Below are 18,907 nucleotides of genomic sequence, written 5' to 3' on the forward strand. Positions count from 1 at the left end.
AGAAGAGGGGCTAATCCAAGTTTGGGCTTCTTTCTGCTGCCCTAGCCATGGTCTGGCAGGAGCCAGAAGGAAGAAAGGAAATTCCTCATTATTCTATCCATCCACAAATAATAGTGTAAACTAGAGGGAAAATAAGATCTCATGAAAGTACCAGAGTCACAAGGTCATTGGCCACTTAAAGGGCAGAACTAACCATGGCTGTCCCCTCCCCTACTACATGTGACCTGAAATATTTCCAGATGAAAGGGCTTGTATTAAAATAGAATGTTTTCAAGTTTTTTTTAATTTGATTATATATATATATATATATATATATATATATATATATATACATACATTTGGTTTTTTGTGTTTTATTTCAAATGTTTATTTTAATTATTTTTTCAACAGTAAAGGGAAGTCCTGTTCCCTGAGCACCTGCCATGGGCCAGGCTATGTGCCGACCCAACAGTAGCACCTTAAGAATGCACCTCAAGCCATGAGGCAGAATGCATGCAGGTGGCATCCTGTTTTTATGCATATTCAGTATGGTTATGTTTGTGTTGGCCTCCTCATCTTTTAAATGGATGGTCCCCATATTTACTAGATGAAGAGGCCATTTTCTATTTCTTACTTAGGATAATAGGATTCCCTATTTAAATGGAGAGTTTCTTTGGAGACTCTTGGAAATTCTAAGGACATAAACTTGAAAGTTGAAATAAGACCAACTATTCATTCTTCACTTCCTTCTTTAAACCCAGAAATTGCTGGCAGAAATTGTCCTCCTGGGATGCAGGGATTAGAGCCCTCCTCTCCTTTAACTAATTAATCCTGGGCCAAGAGGAAACAGTCTGCTGACAGCTGTGACCAGGGAAGAGGGTAAAGAACTGTTCTCTTGGATGCGATTCTAATTACTTGTACAGATGTCAGTAGCCAGCTTGCTGGAAGTGCCAATTCTACAGGGCCAGTGTCCCAAGTCTTAAATACCTGCAGTCCCATGGCCCTACTGTGGTGTGTCCCAGGAATACTATAAGTTAAACATCACAGAAAATGCTTCTCAAACTAGAAAGTATTAATGACTTCTCATGCGGCCTCTGAGTTTTCAAATTTGTTGTACATATGCCTGCATTTGGAAAACCTACAATCTTATAAGCTCTTTCATGTATGAATTATTTTAAATGGGATTTTTTTGTTTTTCAGATATATAATTCTATTATAACAGTTCCTGTATCTTTTCAAATGATAGCACATCGCAAGATTGTGATGTATTAGCTATACTCCCATGCTTTTCACTTTTGCTGCTTCCTCCATCCCCCACTAAATAATATTTTAATTGGACTGTAATTGACATATAACACTGAGTAAGGTTAAGGTTTACAAAATGTATTGATTTGATACATTTATATATTGAAATATGATTACCATTGTAGCATTAGCTAACACCTCCATCAGGTCAAATAATTATCATTTCATATTGTGGTAAGAACACTTAATGTCTAGTCTCTTAGCAATAATTGAAGCAAATTTAGGAGATGCCACCAGATTAGTCCGCTACCTTCTTTGAAGGGGATCTTGAAACAACTTTATATTATTGGGGGAAATCTCTCAAAAAAGCTAACTAATCTTCTAAAAAATTATTTTAAAGTAACTTAAAACCTTAATAGGCACTTCAGTTATGGAAATAACACAGATGAAGCATCCAGACCAGGTTTAACTCCCTTCTGCTACTTCATAGCTAATGGCCTTAGGACTAGCTTCATGACTCACCTTCAATTTGGTGAGGCCCTGTCACCTGCTGGGGTCTCGCTTATATTTCACATTTATCCTCACAATAGCCCTGTGCGTAGATCCTGTTGTTCCCCCCCTTCACAGATGAGCAAGTATGCTTTAGAGGAGGGCCTTGTCCAAGGACTTTCAGCTCAGATTGGACACATGAGGGTGAGAACCCAGGCCCACTGGCCTCTTCTCTCTGCCTCGTGGATTAGACTAGAGGGTCACCTCTAGGGCTACTCCTAATGTTAATTTATTGGGATTCTATGATTTAAAATTTCTCCCGTATTAGGTTACAAAAAGTCAACTGATGAAGAAAGTTTAAGACAAATAACCATATAATTAGTATTTTTTACTCAAGCACTCATTCTTTATAAATGCCTGTGTCCCTCAAATCAATTGACTGAAAATATTTTGCTAAAGGGAATGATATAAATAAGTGTTTGTTCTCTTCCAGCCATAGATGGATTTTTAACCTCTGTAATTTTTTCAAATCTCTGAATTTTTACAAAAGGACACATCCATAAAATTATGGTGATTTTTGCCACAGCAATCTCAAAGCCAAGCCAAAAGTAATCAGAATAATTTTTAAAGGTTTTTCTCTGCTAGGGAGAGTGGATTCTCAGTAACAAAAAATAGAGAAATCCTATATAATAAAAGCCTAATATGCTAAGTGTCTGGTTGTCCAGTCGGCCGTTCAACCAATCAATGCTAATGATATGCTCAGGTCGTTCAACAGCTTGCTATCATGTGCACTGACCACCACGGGGCAGCCAGTTGACCAGTCACTATGATGTGCACTGACCACCAGCAAGTTAGTTTGCTGCTGAGGTCTGGCTGATCAGGACTGAGCGAGACAGTGCGGACACGCCCTGGAGCCCTCCTGCGGTCCCTCCCAGGCTGGCCAACTTCCCGCATCCCTCCCTGGCCCTGATCGTGCACTGGTGCGGTCCCTCAGCCTGACCTGTGCCCTCTGGCAATCTGGGACCCCTCAGGGTATGTCAGAGAGCCCTTTCGGCCCAATCCCACAGGCCAGACCGAGGGACCCCACTGGTACACGAATTCGTGCACCAGGCCTCTAGTTTATAATAAAACGCATATAAATAAATAGTATATACATATACTCAATGAATACCTATTCCCACACCAGCAACATTATTTTAATTTCTACCTAGTACATTTCACTTAGCATATTTGTAAGTTGGTACATGGATACTAGAGCCAGACTGTTGGAGTTTGAATCCTGCCTTTGCTACTTACAAGCTATGTGACCACAAGCAAGTTTATTAGTCTCAATGTAAAATAGAGATTTCCTACGGCTACAATAATTTAATATCTATGCAGCACTTAGAAGAGTGCCTGGCACATGAAGGCATTAGCAGAGTGTCAGTTTAGTAGTTACTGTTTTTGGAAATGAGATTAAGAAAAGAAGGGAGAGTTTTGTTTTTCATTTACCATTTCATTTTTTCGTTTGTTTTATAAACTTTAAAATTAAAAAATATAATTAGTTTGAAGTTAACCAACTCATATTCTACAAATATGTTTCATGTTGCTCTTATCCATTTTCTAATTTCTGATTGTGAGCAGTGATAGTCTTCACAGTACAGATATACTGAAAGATATGTGATTTGCCCTGAATACCACAACTTCCCTAGGAAGAATTCTCCTCACTCCCATTTTTTTATATCCCCTTCTTCTATTTAGTACAGCTTGATGAAATAACAGAAACTACTATCCATCCCTAGACAAATCCACCTAGAAAGTAAATAAAATGGGAATGGATTACATTGTTTGCCTGGTTATTTCAATCTCTGACCAAAAGGATCATGCTTTAGTTTTTCTCACAACAGCGTGGGGCAAAAGTAGGTTTACAATTGTGAGTACGAGAAACATTTTATTCTTGTATTATTATTTATTAATTATTGTATTATTTTCCATAAGAATAACTGTAACCCTACTTTTGCCTCACCCTGTATGTTTTTATAGTATGAAGGTAACATTTGCTTACATTAAATGTACAGTTACATCTTATTGGATAAGTGTATATACCTTTGTAACCATTACTTCAAATCATGATATAGAACATTCCACCACCCCAGCTAGTTCTCTTGAACTCCCTTCCTATCTGACCCACCAGCCCTGTTCTCAAAGGTAGACACTGTGTGACTGTTACCACCAAGATCTGACTAATCTTAAACCTCATATAAATGGAATTATACATTATGTACACCTTCCTGTCTGACTTCTTTCATTTAACATAATGTTGCTGAGATAAATGTATTAATAATTTTATTTTAATTGCTGAGTAGTGTTCCATTGTTAGGATATATCACATTATTTTAATCCATTCTCTTGTTTATGGACATTTGCATAGTTTCTATTCAGGGTATTATTAAAAATATGGCTAAAATCAACATTCTCAAACAAATGTTTTGGTGGGCATATACATGTTTTTATTCTCTTGGGTAAATATCTAGAAATGGAATTTTTAGGTCATAGGGTAGATATTTGTTCATGAGAAATTGCCAGACAGCTTTCCAAAGTATGTGTCCTTTCTGCGATTCCCACCAGCAGTATATGAGAGTTTCAGTTCTTTCACATCCTCACTTGAATTTGGGGTTGTCCTTCTGTTTAATTTCTCTCATTCTAGGAAGGATGGCATGATATCTAATTTTGGTTTTAACTCACATTTCGTTGAGACCTAATGATTTTAAAGTCTATGTGCTTATTGGTCATCTTATTTTGTGCAGCAAATATTTAAATCATTTGCCAATGACTTCATTGGAATTTGTCCTTTTATGATTGATTTGTAAGAATTATTTGCATATTCCACAAAAGTCTTTTGTCATAATTAAATTTTGATTAGTTTGTCCTAGTTCGTGGCTGGATTTTTCCTTTTATTAATGCTGTTTTTATTGAACAAAAGTTTTTCATTTTGATAAAAAAACTTCTCAATTTTTTCATATAATGTTTAGTTCTTTCTGTGCTTACTCTACAAAATCTTTGCTTTTCCCAAAATAGTAAATATATTTTTCTATGTCTTTTCTGAGAAATTTTATAGTTTTAACTTTTACATTAAGGACATAATACATATAAGATTTTGTGTATGGTACAAGGTAAAGGTGGTGTATTTGTTTGTTTGTTGCTTTAGTTATATATATTTAACCAGTCATTCCAGCACCACTTGCTATAAAGACTTTCTTTTCACCTTGGCGCATAATAATGATAATAATGTGAGTCCTTCAACTTTGATATTCTGTTCATGTTAACAATTTTAGTTCTGTGCACTTCCATATAAACTTTAGCAACTTGTTAATTTCTATCAAAAAATTTATAAAACTTTAGGGATTGTGGCTGCTTTAGATTTATAGATATATTTGGATAGATTTTATATCTTAAAAATATTTAGTTTCCAGCCTGGACAGGGTGGCTCAGTGGTTGAGTGTCCACCCATGATCTGGGCACAAGTCCTAGTTGCAGGCTCTATCCCCAGTAGGGGGCGTGCAAGTGGCAGCCAATCAGTAATTCTGTCTAATCATTAATATTTCTATCCCTCTCTCCCTTTCCCTTCCTCCCTCTGAAATAAATCAAAACATATTTCTTAAAAAATTTAGTTTCCCGCCCTGGCCAGTGTGGCTCAGTTAGTTGAGTGCCATCCCATGCACCAAGAGGTTGCTAGTTCCATTCTCAGTCGGGGTGCATGCAGGAGGCTGGTGATCAATGTTTCTCTCTCGTTGATGTTTCTCTCTCTCTCTCTCCTTTCATCTCTCTCTCTCTAAAAGAATAAAACATATTTTAAAAATATATATTTAGTTTCCCAATCCATGAATATCATACATTTCTCCATATAATTTTTTCCATTTTTTTCTTAGCAATATTTTACAAATTTTAATGCCGATATTGGACATCTTATAAAATTCATTCATGGTTTTATGTATTTTGCAGATATTATAAATGCAAGTATTTTATAATTTTTATTTTCCACTTTATAGTAATATATGGTATTATGATTAATATATGTTATAAATTTACCTTTATTGTTGAAAGTATTACAGATGTCTCCCTTTTTTCCCCATTCACCCCCTCCACCCCACTCCTGCCTTCCCCCATGATTAATATCTTCCTAATTTCATTTGTTAGTTCTATTAGTTGTTTTGTGGATTTCTTAAGATTTCTATCAAAACAATCATCTACCAATAGAGGTAATTTTACTTTTCCTTTTCTATTCTATATGTCTTTTATTTTTCTGCACTCATAGAGAGCTCTAATACAATGTTGAATAGAATGTTGACGGCAGACATCTTTATTTTTTAATATATTTTTATTTCAGAAAGAAAGAGAGAGGGAGAGAGAGATAGAAACATCAATAATGAGAGAGAATCATTGATCAGCTGCCTCTTGCACGCCCCCTTCTGGGGATTGAGCCTGCAACCCGGGCATGTGCCCTTGATGGGAATCGAATCTGCTGAGCCAAACCGACTAGAGTGACAGCAGACATCTTTACATGTTCCCGATTGTACAGAAGGAATTATTCAGTATTTCCCACTATGGATGATGTTAGCTGTATGTTTTTCATATGTGCCTACCCAGAGTTAGTCAAACTGTAAGGTTGAGGACACAGTCCTCCAATTTGCCAAGTTTGTTCAAGATTTCTGACCCCAACTGCAAGGATTTAGGGTACAAACACAAAGTTAGAGGGAAGAATCCATTTAAGATTGCCCTCATTTCTGACATCAACTCAAGTTTGATGGGTTTCCCAAAACCATCTTCAGGTTTGGTAATTTTCTAGAAATACAGAACTCACTGAAACCTATTATACTCGTAGGTTTATTATAATTAAAGGATTGACTAAAATTGACCAAGGGAAGAAAAGTATAGGGTAAAATCTAGGAAGGTTCCATATGTGATGTATCCTTTGTCCTCAGAGATGCGTTACTTTACTGGTATAGATGTGTTCCAAAAGTATGGATTTTGCCAATCTGAGAAGCTTCTCAAGCTTCAGTGTCCAGAGTTTGAATTGGGGCTTTATTATGTAGGCTTGATTGATTAATTGTCCACGTGGATGAACTCAGTCTCCAGCCTTTTACTTTCCCAGAGTCAGGCTGATATCCCATGGCCAAAGCCACCCAAATGCTTATAGTTGTTCTCTCAGCTGGGCCCACCCTACACCCTAAGACTAGTGGGCGTTGATGGCCCTTACTGGGGCATTTCCTCAGCATTAACTATCAGGTGTGACCTAAGAGGCTCACCATGAGTAAGGTGACTCCTATCACTCAGAAAATTCTAACTATTTAGAGGTTATCTCCCAGGAACTAAGGACAAAGCCCAGACTGCTTTTTGAGCAAGGCCAAATTCTTTACTACACAATGTCCTGTAACAGGTTAAAGAAATTTTCAGTATTCCTATTCCTAGATTGCTAAGAGTTTTTATCATAAATCACTGTTGAATTTTCTCAAACACCCTTTCTATATTACATTACATTTATATCAGTTATTTCTACAAATAATCATTTATTCTCATTTTTATTCTTAAAAAAATGATAAATTTCATTGATTGACTATTGAGTTCTAAGCTAGTGTTGCATTCCCGTAATAAATCCAAGTCTTTATGATGTGTCATAATTTTTATATATTGATGGATACAATTTGCCAACATTTTATTAAGGATTTTTTTCTCTCTGCATTCATGAGGAATATTGATCTGTAATTTTCTTTTCTTGTGATATCTCTACCAAGTTTTGTTGCTAGGATAAGGTGAGCTTCATGAAATGGCTTGGAAAGAGTCCCATCCTCTTTTATACTGAAAAAGTGTGTTACTTTCTTAAAAGTTTCATATATTTTAATGGTGAAACCACATGAGCCTAGAGCTTTCTTTATGAGAATTTGTTTAAAAAAATAATAATAAATGGCCCTAACTAGTGTGCTCAGTGGATAAGCATCAGCTCCTGCACTGAAGGGTTGTGGTCCAGGTCAAGGGCATATACCTGGATTGCAGGTTCCATCCCTAGCCCCAGGTCTCATGGGGGAGGCAACCAGTCAATGTTTTTTTCTCACTCTCTAGAGTTGATGTTTCTCTCTCTCTCTCTCTCTCTCTCTCTCTCTCTCTCTCTCTCTCTCCCACTCTTTCACTCTCTCTAAAAATAAGCAATGGCAAAAATAAATATTCTCAGATGAGGATTAACATATATGTTAATAGAAATAAAGTTGCTACTTCTTGTATAAATTTTGGTTTTTCAAGAAAAATGTTTTCTTCATTTAAGTTCTTGATATTTTTGCAAAAAGAAAAGTTATACATAGGATTCTCTTATCCTTTTTTTGCCTGTGGTTGTGTAGTGATAACACTCTTTTTCTAATATTGTCATTTTGTATTTTGTTCTTTTATCTTGCTTAGTCTTTTTAAGGGAGTTATCAATTTTCTTAATATTTTAAAAACTCTTGGCATTGTTTTTATTTCTATTGCTTATTTCCCATTTTAATTATTTTTGCTCTTATATTACTGTTTTCTTTCTTCAAGTTATTTAGAGTTTAACTTGCTCTTCTTTCTCTGATTTCATAAAGGGAAAAATTTAGATCATGGATGTTAGCCTTTCTTCTTTTATAACACAAGCATTTAAACTATTAATTTAATCTCAGCACTCTGTTAACAACATTCCACAAATTCAAGTATGTTGTATTTACATATTTATTCAGTTCAAAATATTTTTAAATTACTTTTGTGGTTTCTTATCTGGAGTCATGTAACTAGAACTGTATTAAATTTTAAACATTTCTCATTTAGTTCTGTTTTGTTAAGACAACCTCCTCTGTATGCTTATACTCTTTTAAAATTCATTGAGATTTATTTGTGGGGTTTTGTTTGTGGGGGTGGTTGGGGGGTTGAGCTGGTATGCAGGCATGCAGTATTTCCTGGTAGATGCTATGTTGGCCCTTGAAAAAAATGATTTGATTATTGCTGGGTATGGTGTTCTATAGCTGTATGTTGGGTCAGGTTAGATAATAATTTGTTAAAATATTATCTTTATAATTTTTTTCAGTTATATAAAATCACTTTACATATAAAGTAAGGATATAAGCATACATTTCCAGTGCTAAAGCCACCCAGTACTAGCTACTTTATTAAGATCATGTATAGTGAATTTTGATTCATTAATCCTATCAGCTACTGAGAAAAGGTCATTAAAGTCTCTAAATGAGATTGTGTACTTGTCTATGTTTCCCTCAAGTACTGTCAGTGTTTGCTTTATTCTCTCATTAGGGACACACACTTATAGTTGTTATGACTTTTTTAGGTGTTAAACCTGTTATAATTGTGAAATGTCTCTCATTATCACTCCAATATTGCTTGTGTTGAATTTTACATTGCCTGGTATTAATATAGCCACATGGCATCCATAAGCTTACTGGTTACATGTTTATCTTTTTCTACCCTTTTATTTTCAATTATTTATCTCTTTATGTATATTTAAAGTACATCTCGTATACAGTAAGGCTGATAAAACTATGACTCCAGGCTGCTGCCTAATTTTGTAAATAAAGTTTTATGGGAGCATAGCCACTGTTGGTTGCTTCATACTACACTGCCAGAGTTGAAGAGTTGGAACAAAAACCATGCAAGCCTAAAATATTTTCTATCTGGACCTTTCAGAAAAATAATTTAACCCCTGCTCTCCAGCATTTTCTTGTCTTACATAGTATAGTCTGACAATCTCTTTTATTTATTTTTATCTTTAAATTCTTTATTAGTTAAGGAATTACAAATGTGTCCTCATTCCCCCCCCCCCATTAACCCCCATCCTCCCCCCCCCACCCCCACTCATGCTCTCATCCCCCTGTTGTCCATGTCCATTGGTTTGGCTTATATGCATGCATACAAGTCCTTTGGTTGATCTCTTCCCCTTACCCCCACCCTCCCCTACTTTCCTTCTGGGGATTAATAGTCTGATTGCTGTTTCTCTGTCTTTGGATCTGTCCCTGTTCATCAGTCTATGTTGTTCTTGGCTATTTTAGCCAAGTTACATTTGACTTAACTATCGATATAATTAAGACCACTCTCTCCCTATTTGTTCTCTTAGTTGTCCTATGTTCCTCTTTTCCTGCTTTCAGGTACTCAAATAAGTTTTAGTATTGCATTTTTATTGCTCTACTGGTCTTTTAACCCTACCTCTTTGTATTCTTTTATTATGGTTGTTCTTGAGATTACAATAATGACTCTTAACTTATAACACTCTATTAGAATAATCAAGGTACATATTTATGCATATGATTTTGTGCAATTTTATCTGAAAAGATTATAGTAAGACATCACTCAAGTTTTGTCATTCTATGTAGTATTCTCTATATTTTACTTGTCTGTAAAACAGCGGCTGGGTATGTAGAACATTAATATAAGGAACAGTAAAAGGAAATAAATATAAACATAAGCAACCAATTGCATATTTTGTGTGTTACATGTATTATATACTATATTCTTACAATAAAGTCAGCTGGAGAAAAGAAAATTTTATTAAGAATATCATAGTGAAGAAAAAACACATATACAGTGAGGTCAGTTAGTTCGGTTCATCAAATACCTTCTGGCCGCCTACCATATTCAGTCAGTGTATTATATGCTATGGGTAAATAGAAGTAAAACATGATCCTTACTTTCAAGAAGCTATACTCAAATTGAGAAGAATAAAGAGTGTGTCCATATTTTGAAGTATCATGAGATAGATGGCTGGAGATATGAATGAAAACTCTCCAAAGAGATGAATCTCTGTATTTAAGGGGTGGAAATAGTGGGACTTGCCAGAATCTTAATCAGAAGCCTTGGAGGGTCATGCCTTAGGACAGTGATGGCAAACCTATGACACACGTGTCAGAGGTGACATGCGAACTCATTTTTTTGGTTGATTTTTCTTTGTTAAATGGCATTTAAATATATAAAATAAATATCAAAAATATAAGTCTTTGTTTTACTATGGTTGCAAATATCAAAAAATTTCTATATGTGACACGGCACCAGAATTAAGTTAGGGTTTTTCAAAATGCTGACAGGCTGAGCTCAAAAGGTTCGCCATCACTGCTTTAGGGGAAAGGGCAAACCAGAGGAACACTGGGTCTTACTAAAACTGCAGCTGAGCCTCAGCCTAACTTAAGCTCTGATTGAATTGGAGTCATCAGCCCCTCACCCTGCCTATTTAACAAAGGAAATGGGGACCTTATCTCTTGGAAAAGAACATTATTTGCCATCTCTACAGTTCATTTATACATGGTGTCATACAAAATACTCTAGATATGCAAAGAGTCAAGAATATGCAATCAATAATCAAGAGAAAAGGTAGACAAGCAGATTCATGCATGGTTTTGATACTATAGTTAACAGACAAGGATATTAAATAACTCTAATATCTTGAAAGTGGAAGAAAATATGGTCATTGGAGATTAATGGAATAGAGAATTTAAATGTATTTTAAAATATTTAAAATGAAATTGACACTTTAGACCTGAAAATATATATTGAAAAATAAGTCTTGGGTGGATGAATTTAAAAACAGATTGGCCACAGCAGAACACAAGAGAAGTAAGCTAGAATACATATCAATGGAAATCACCCAGATTGAAGCACAGAAAGGAAAAATAATAGATAAGACACATAAGAAAATAAGAGGTGTGGGACAACACACAAAGATCTAACAAGTATAAGTGAAAGAACAAAGAGCAAGAATGCCCACCACTAGTAAAATATATAAATAAATTATTTATTGAACCAATGGCAAACTATACAGCCATGAGAATCAAAACCTACACTACATACAATATTATATATGAATGTCACAAACTTAGGTTGTGGTTAAATAAAAAACAGAAAAAAGTGAATGCATGAGGTATAATTCCATTTATATTCACATTACAAGAACAGGTAAAATTATTCTGTGAGAACTCAGGACTGTGGTAACTTTTGGGAGGCAATAGTGAGTGGAAGGAACATAATGTACTTCAGGGTCTGCAATTGTTCTGTTTCTTGAGCTGGGTACAGGTTGCATTCATGCATGCAATTTTTGAAAATTTATTGAATTTTACTTTTATTATTGGTACATTATTTTATATCTATATAACTTTTCAAAAAAACAAATCTTAAAGGATTTGTAGGTTTATAGAAAGTCTAGGCCTTAAAATAGGTCTTAGAGAGCATCCTAAATCACCACCCCTCATATTTTACTGTTGAGATTATTAAGATTTTATTATACATTAGTTAAGTAATTTTTTAGCAAAAGAGAATAGACCTAAAATCACTTATAATATATATATACACATATATATTATATAATGTAGATGGTATATATACACACACACAATTATATACACATTATTCTTTTATTTGCCTGGAAAATATATATGATAAAGAAGTTGTCATTCAGTATGATGTACCATTTTAGTACAAGATAGAAGATATTTATGTGATATATAACTCAAGATATAGACTCAAACTTACAACATGGTCTCATTTACATTTTTTGGGGGGGTTCATTATTCCTTCTTTTTTAAAACAGCTGTAAAACATATCCATGGAAAATACTTCACTCCAAAGATATCCATAATATTGGCCATCATATCCCCCTGCTAAATGTCCAAAAGTAGCTGGCATGTTTGTGCCTGGAGTAGCCGCAACACCTAAAATTTCTGTGCAGCATTTGGCATATTCACTTGCAGCATCCAGCGATGTGTTGGTGTGGAGAGACTGATCAACTTTGCTCAAAACAATCTGGCACAGGGTCAGAAGACCTGTGTTGACCAGTCTAGAAGCAACAAGATTTCAAGCAGATCATCCATAATAGGTCTCCCATCATTTACATTTTTAAATACCTTTCTCGTAAAACGCTGTCACATATAGAACTTAATCATGTTGACAGAGTTTGAGATTGCTCTCTTGCTTTTATGCATAGATTTAGAAGGCTGTAATTTAAGCTAAACTAAGGATTTTTAAATCACAAATTAAATTTATACTAAATATAATGAATGTTCCAGTTTGAATGAACTGTATGTCTTTATCTCACTTGGACCAATGTCATACACCATTATAAAACTTTTTCTGGTAAAATTGTGATTCTTAGCAAATGAGCTCAGAAATTTTATTTAAAGAATAGAAATACTTTGAGGGAAATTGGAGTTTTCTACCCCAGCTTTCATAACCAAGAGATACATCTAGTATTCAATAATTTCTTAAAAGTAGAAGAATTACTAGGAATTATATGGCAATAATAATTTGAAGTGCCATATCACTGTGGTTCCCCTGATGTACTTAAAACAGGGAGTGAGGGAGTTAGGGAAAGAAAAAAGGGAGGGAGGGAAGGAAGGAAACAGGAAAGAAGGAAATGATACACTCTTAGATACAGTGATGATTTCTCCTGAGTGGTCACAAAACCAAAGAATTTGGCTGCGGGTTTAAGAAAACCTGGTTTCAGTGCTTAAAGGATAGGACCTAGTCAATCATATGTAACCATGGCAACCGCTAGGGAAGTGGTTCTCAAACTTTAGCTTGCAGCAGAACCGCTAGGTCTTGCTTATCATAGATTGTATGCCCCATCTGCATTTTCTGTTTCCATAATTCTGTTGCTGATCTGGGACCACTATTTGAGAACCACCACAGTAGAGCTGCTTTAGCTTCTGCTGCTGCCAATCTTCTGTCATAAATCTCAGTCTCTTTCTAATCTTGCATTTGATTTACCCAATAAAATAAAATCCATAAACAAAGCTATAGGGGATTGGCTCAACCTGGATGCATAATAGGGGATGCTAAAAAGGGAAAGGCCCTAAGGAAACTCCCTCAGAAAATTTTTGCCAGAAACTATTTGCACAGAATGAAAATTTTGACTAAAAAATGATAATAATTACTTTCCAGAAAGTGGAGAGAAAACCCAGCCAAAACCATGAGGCAACTAAGTATGTATAGTCTGTGTTCAAAATAATAGATTTATATTTCTCTTAGCATTTATTTAATTCAATCCAACTGTCAAAGTCATTTCATTGGAATGGGTCCTGTTACCAATCAAGGCTCACAGCTGTGGAATTGTTCATTCTAGTGGTTTGCCTATATTAGAGGTAAAACATGTGCTTCTCAAAGATACATTAATGTGAACCCTAAATTTCAAAAAGGAAAATGTGTGTGTCAATGTAATAATGTTTAATTAATTCCTTTACAGGACCGCATCAAAACATGTAAACAAGGACCTTGGTAATCTGGAGGAAAATAAAAAGTTAGAAGAAAACAATCACAAAACAGAAGCCTAAGAGAGAAACTGTTCTTGTTGTTGTCCAGGTAAGTGAGCTGTGTGTGGTTTATAGAAATAATTCTCAGTAAAGAATGAAACACCCTAAGAGATGAAAGGGAAAGCATTGACAGTAAGGTGCTTCTTAATTGAGGCTTTTAAAACAGGAAGAGAGCTTTTCAAAAGCAAACTTTGGTAACTCAGATGTCTTCAAAAGAATGGAATCTCAACCATTTCCATATCCTCCAAACAAATAATCATTATCCTCTGAATAATTAAAATCAATTTTGAGATTTTAACATTTAATTAGCATTTTGTATTCTAATGTCAAAAATTTTGTTGAGTGCAAAGAAGCTTAATTTTATAAACTGTGTTTTGGTTGGATGAGCTCTGATTCTACTAATTTAAAATTATTTTTAAAAACAATTATGAAAATAATTTTTAAATATAAAAATTTTAATCCAAGGATTTAAGATATTAAAAGTATCAGAGTGTTTATACAGCCATCTCTCAAATCATGTTAATGAAAAGACCAACAAGTTTGTGTATATACACACACATACACTTTTGCAGATAGTATATATATTATATACTAATGTGTATGCATATATGTGTCTGTATATGCACATATATATCTATATAATAAAAGCCTAAGTGACCGTTATGGCGGAACGAACAGAATGACAAGTCATTATGATGTGTACTGACCACCAGGGGGCAGACACTCAATGCAGGAGCTGCCCCCTGGTGGTCAGTGTACTCCCACAGGGGGAGCACCGCTCAGCCAGAAGCTCGGCTTATGGCTGGAGAGCACAGTGGCAGGAGCCTCTCCCGCCTCTGCAGCAGCGCTAAGGAGCAGCGAGCTGAGCAGTAATGAGCGAGCAGGCGGGTGGTAAGGAGTGAGGGGTCCCAGACATCCCCCAAGGGGTCCCGGGCTGCGAGAGGATGCAGACCGGGCTAAGGCCCCCCCCTCCTCTAGTGCACATATTTCGTGCACCGGGCCTCTACTATGCATATAATATATATATACACTTGTTATGTGTATTGCATATATTTATATGTAATTTATATGAGTGTGATTCTTTTAAGATAAGTCATTTGGGCACATTATTCTGTGTGTCCTTGAGTGAGAATAACTGTTACTGTTGCTGACTCTCTGAAGTTAAAATCCCCAACAACCACAGTAAAACTTTGGATCATTATACATAAGCCATAGTCACAATTTGAGCATGTCACCCAAATTAATCCCATAGAGAAGATATGGGGCCTGGGAAAGAATTGTAAGTGGGCGGATGAACACAGGAAAGAAAAATAGAATAATTTAGGTAAGACACTTTTAAAATCTGAAAAATAGGACCTCAAACTGATTGGGAGAAAGAAGAGCTGGATTCTTTCCCCCTATTTGCCTTTCATTGGAAGCAAGGCAGGCAGCATTTCCACCTGTGGTGTTTTTTTTCTTTCTGCTTCTCTAGGGTTCACTCCTCCATCTTTCATAAACATAGATTTTTACCTACTGTTATCTTCAAAATGGGATAGAGTAAATCCTCAAAGGAAAATTGAGCATGAAGACAAAGCCCACAAAAAAGTGTGATTTGAAGGGATATGTGAATTTTTTAAACAGAATGAAATGTTTTTCTGAAAACCTTTATGCTCTTCACATGAATTAAGCCATTTTCATAAAAATAAAGACACTCAGCTATTCCAAAAAAATTATTTGCAGAAGGGGCATAGCAATGCCTGGCATTACAGATGGGTTCAGGGACAATGAAGTTTTATGAAAGTCCCCTATAAAGTAATTCCTGTCACTTTTTAGTACAAAGCATCTGTTGATGGTGAAAAATGATTGCTATGGTAACTTACTAAATTATGTTTTTTTTCATTATTTCAGAGAAAAAAACTATATAGGCCAATTGAAGCATGAACGTGGATTGTATTTAAGACATATACAAAGACATTGACAGCAATTCATGGTTCAAATATTAAGCAGTTCATTTTACCAAGCTGTCACAGGATCTTAGAGAATTATCTCAAGTCAAACAATGAAATGAAATTGCAAACAATAACAACAAGTTTTGGTAGCCATGATGATAGGTCATATGTTGTGTTTGGTTTGATTTTTTTTTCTGTAAATGTCTGCACTGAGGATTTCCTTTTGTTTGCCTTTTATGTAAATTTTTTACGTAGCTATTTTTATACACTGTAAGCTTTGTTCTGGGAGTTGCTGTTAATCTGATGTATAATGTAATGTTTTTATTTCAATTGTTTATATGGATAATCTGAGCAGGTACATTTCTGATTCTGATTGCTATCAGTAATGCCCCTAAACTTTTTCACAAGCCCCTAACTCCCAAAGGTGGCAGCTTGTGAGGACTGGGAACACACACATTGCCCAATTACAAAACTGTGGTTTTATCATGAGAGGGGGAGGCGGAGAGTCAGATTGATAAGCCCTGGATGAGCTGATGCTGCGTATGCACCACCAGCTGGCTCTCAGAAGGAAATCTCACATGCATATGGACGCACATACGTAATAACGGTACTCCCAAACCGACAATTTTGCCTATACTGAAAAAAAAAATAACATTACAGAATTTGGGTAGCACTTTAGAGACATCTGCTAGTAAATTATTTTCTGTCAGAAGAAAGGAAAAAAAAAACAATGTGTGAGAGACAGTTTGGAAAAATCATGGATAACATTTCCATTTTCATAGATCAGAATGTAAATCACTGTATTTAAAAATTGGTGTTAAATCCTTTGGGTTATCCACTGCCTTAAAATTATACACATTTCCTTTTAAAAAAGATATCAGTCAGAATTGGAGATTTTTAACAGTGGTCATTATCAAAGCTGTGTTATTTTCCACAGAATATAGAATATATATTTTTTTCGTGTGTGTTTTTGTTAACTATGCTACAGATATTGAATGCACCTTGAGATAATTTAGTGTTTTTAACTGGTACATAATTTATCAAGCAGTACATAAAAGTGTAATAATAAAATGTCTATGTATCTTTAGTTACATTCAAATTTGTAACTTTATAAGCGTGTTTTATGCTTGAGGAACTTTATAGGGTGGTAGTATAAATGGAAACTTTTTGAAGTAGACTGGATATGGGCCAGTAGCTACTTGTGACTAGACTTTTAAACTTTGCTCTTTCAAGCAGAAGCCTGGATTCTGGGAGAACACTGCACAGCCATTTTTGTCCCAAGATTTACAAAACTTTGTAGAAAAAGAAAATGAACATCAGATTCCCAGGTATAGAACTGTGTTCTTGGGAGAAAGAGGAAAACTGGTGTTTGTTTTTTATATTGATGGAATAAAAATTATGAAGGCAATGAAAAATAAATTAAAGATGGATATTAGGAATAATATTTTGCCACTTCTGCATTGTTTAGAAACACATGTTATTGTACATTTGTAAACCATTTACTATCTGGGCAATAGTATCTCAGTTTAATAAAAGCTTCCTGTAGTGCATTGGTATGAATTAAATACATAAAATATCTTATTAGACTCAAAGCTGTGTAAAATATTATGGGAGGGGGGAAAAACATGTTATCTTGCCTCTAAACTTTCATTTATTGAAGTTTTATTTGGCAGAAAAAAAATGAATCTTGGTCAATATTTAAACCAAAGTGAAAGGGGAAAAACCAAAGTTATTTGTTCTGCATGGCAAAGCCATTCTGTTATCTCTCTGTAAATACTGTGACTTCTCTGTTTTCTCTTTTCTTTAGAATTTTGTTAAGAAATTCTAAAATTTTTAAACACCTGCTTTCCACAATAAACCATTAACACTAAAATGAAGTCACTTTCATATAAATACCTTTTCTTTTGGTGTGGGAGATCAAAGGTTCAAAGTCTAACTCCTAGGGGATATTTGCAGAAAGAAGCAATGCGACGATAGAAAGAGAGGGTTATGCTACCGTTATTTCTTGGCTTTCATTTGCTGTGGTTAACTGAGTCCGAAAACAGGTGTCGGAACCTAGAGAGCAGAACATTCACAGCACAGAGCTCTGGACGGAAAGCAGAAAGTTTACCGGGAAACGGGAGACAACATTAGAACTATTGAATCCATGGCCGGATGAGCAGGAAAGTTTGTGTGTGTGACGGCAGAGGTGTGCACAGCGAGGCTGGGAAGGAAGATCATGCACAATCCTCAACTTCCGAGGTTGCGTCTCTTCAGTTTAACTCTTCGGCAGCAGGAGACAGGTTTTGCCAGTTCAAGTTTCACTTCTAATCTTTGATTACGGGAAATGTATGTGGAAATGGATTAACACACCCGTCTCAGCCTAAAAGATAATAAAACTGAAATATGTCTTCACATATCTCTCACAGCTGTCTGCCTCTTGTCTAAACTAGGATGTTTATGTATAGAAAATAGTTGTCTTTATTAAACAGTAGAAAACTCATTGTGACTCTTCATCTCTCTGGAGAGGGAATTCAGCAAAATGAAATTGTCTACACCTTCCTATTCTGCCACCTGAGCCAGTCCTAGATTTTACCTAAAATTGGTTCTATAATGTATGTGTCTCTATCTTCAGAGATAGGATCATACTTATTGTGGGTGTCCCATGTGGCTGTCCTAGGGACATAATTAAGAGGACATGCTCCTATTTCTTTGCTTCTATTATTAACACGCCATCCAGTTTACCATTGAAAATTACTGAGGCATGAACTTTCATAGTAATTCTTTACCTTTAAAATAAGGTAAAGTCAGCTGTAAACATCAGAGAAAAAAATTAATATGTATTGAGCCCATACTGTGTGCTAGGGCCAATCATACATTATCTTATTTAATCCTTACCAGTTGCAAATAGTGTTAAATACCCTTCCCCCCGCATTTAATAGCTGAAATCTAAGGTTTAGAGAGGTTCTATAAGCCCCAAGCACATTTAGCTTCTAAGTAGGT

At 35.3% G+C, this 18,907-nt stretch overlaps 1 protein-coding gene across 8 annotated transcripts in view; it reads left to right on the forward strand.

Moving 5' to 3' along the window:
* The window catches only part of ALCAM (activated leukocyte cell adhesion molecule), a 210,831-nt gene extending 192,424 nt beyond the window's left edge, over positions 1–18,407 (forward strand). For 3 of the 8 annotated variants that reach the window (XM_006090057.2, XM_014457009.2, XM_023754931.1), the window contains 2 exons: positions 13,931–14,046; positions 15,885–18,407. In XM_006090057.2, coding sequence (XP_006090119.1) covers positions 13,931–14,018 — 88 coding nt within the window. In that variant the 3' untranslated portion in view covers positions 14,019–14,046; positions 15,885–18,407. Of the gene's footprint in view, positions 1–13,930; positions 14,051–15,884 lie in introns of all 8 variants that reach the window. The other 5 variants (XM_014457007.1, XM_023754928.1, XM_014457008.1 and 2 more) reach the window with 5 other exon arrangements.
* Positions 18,408–18,907: the final 500 nt, after the last annotated feature.

This window comes from Myotis lucifugus, unplaced genomic scaffold (genome assembly GCF_000147115.1).
Source record: "Myotis lucifugus unplaced genomic scaffold, Myoluc2.0 scaffold_67, whole genome shotgun sequence".
Lineage (NCBI taxonomy): Eukaryota > Metazoa > Chordata > Mammalia > Chiroptera > Vespertilionidae > Myotis > Myotis lucifugus.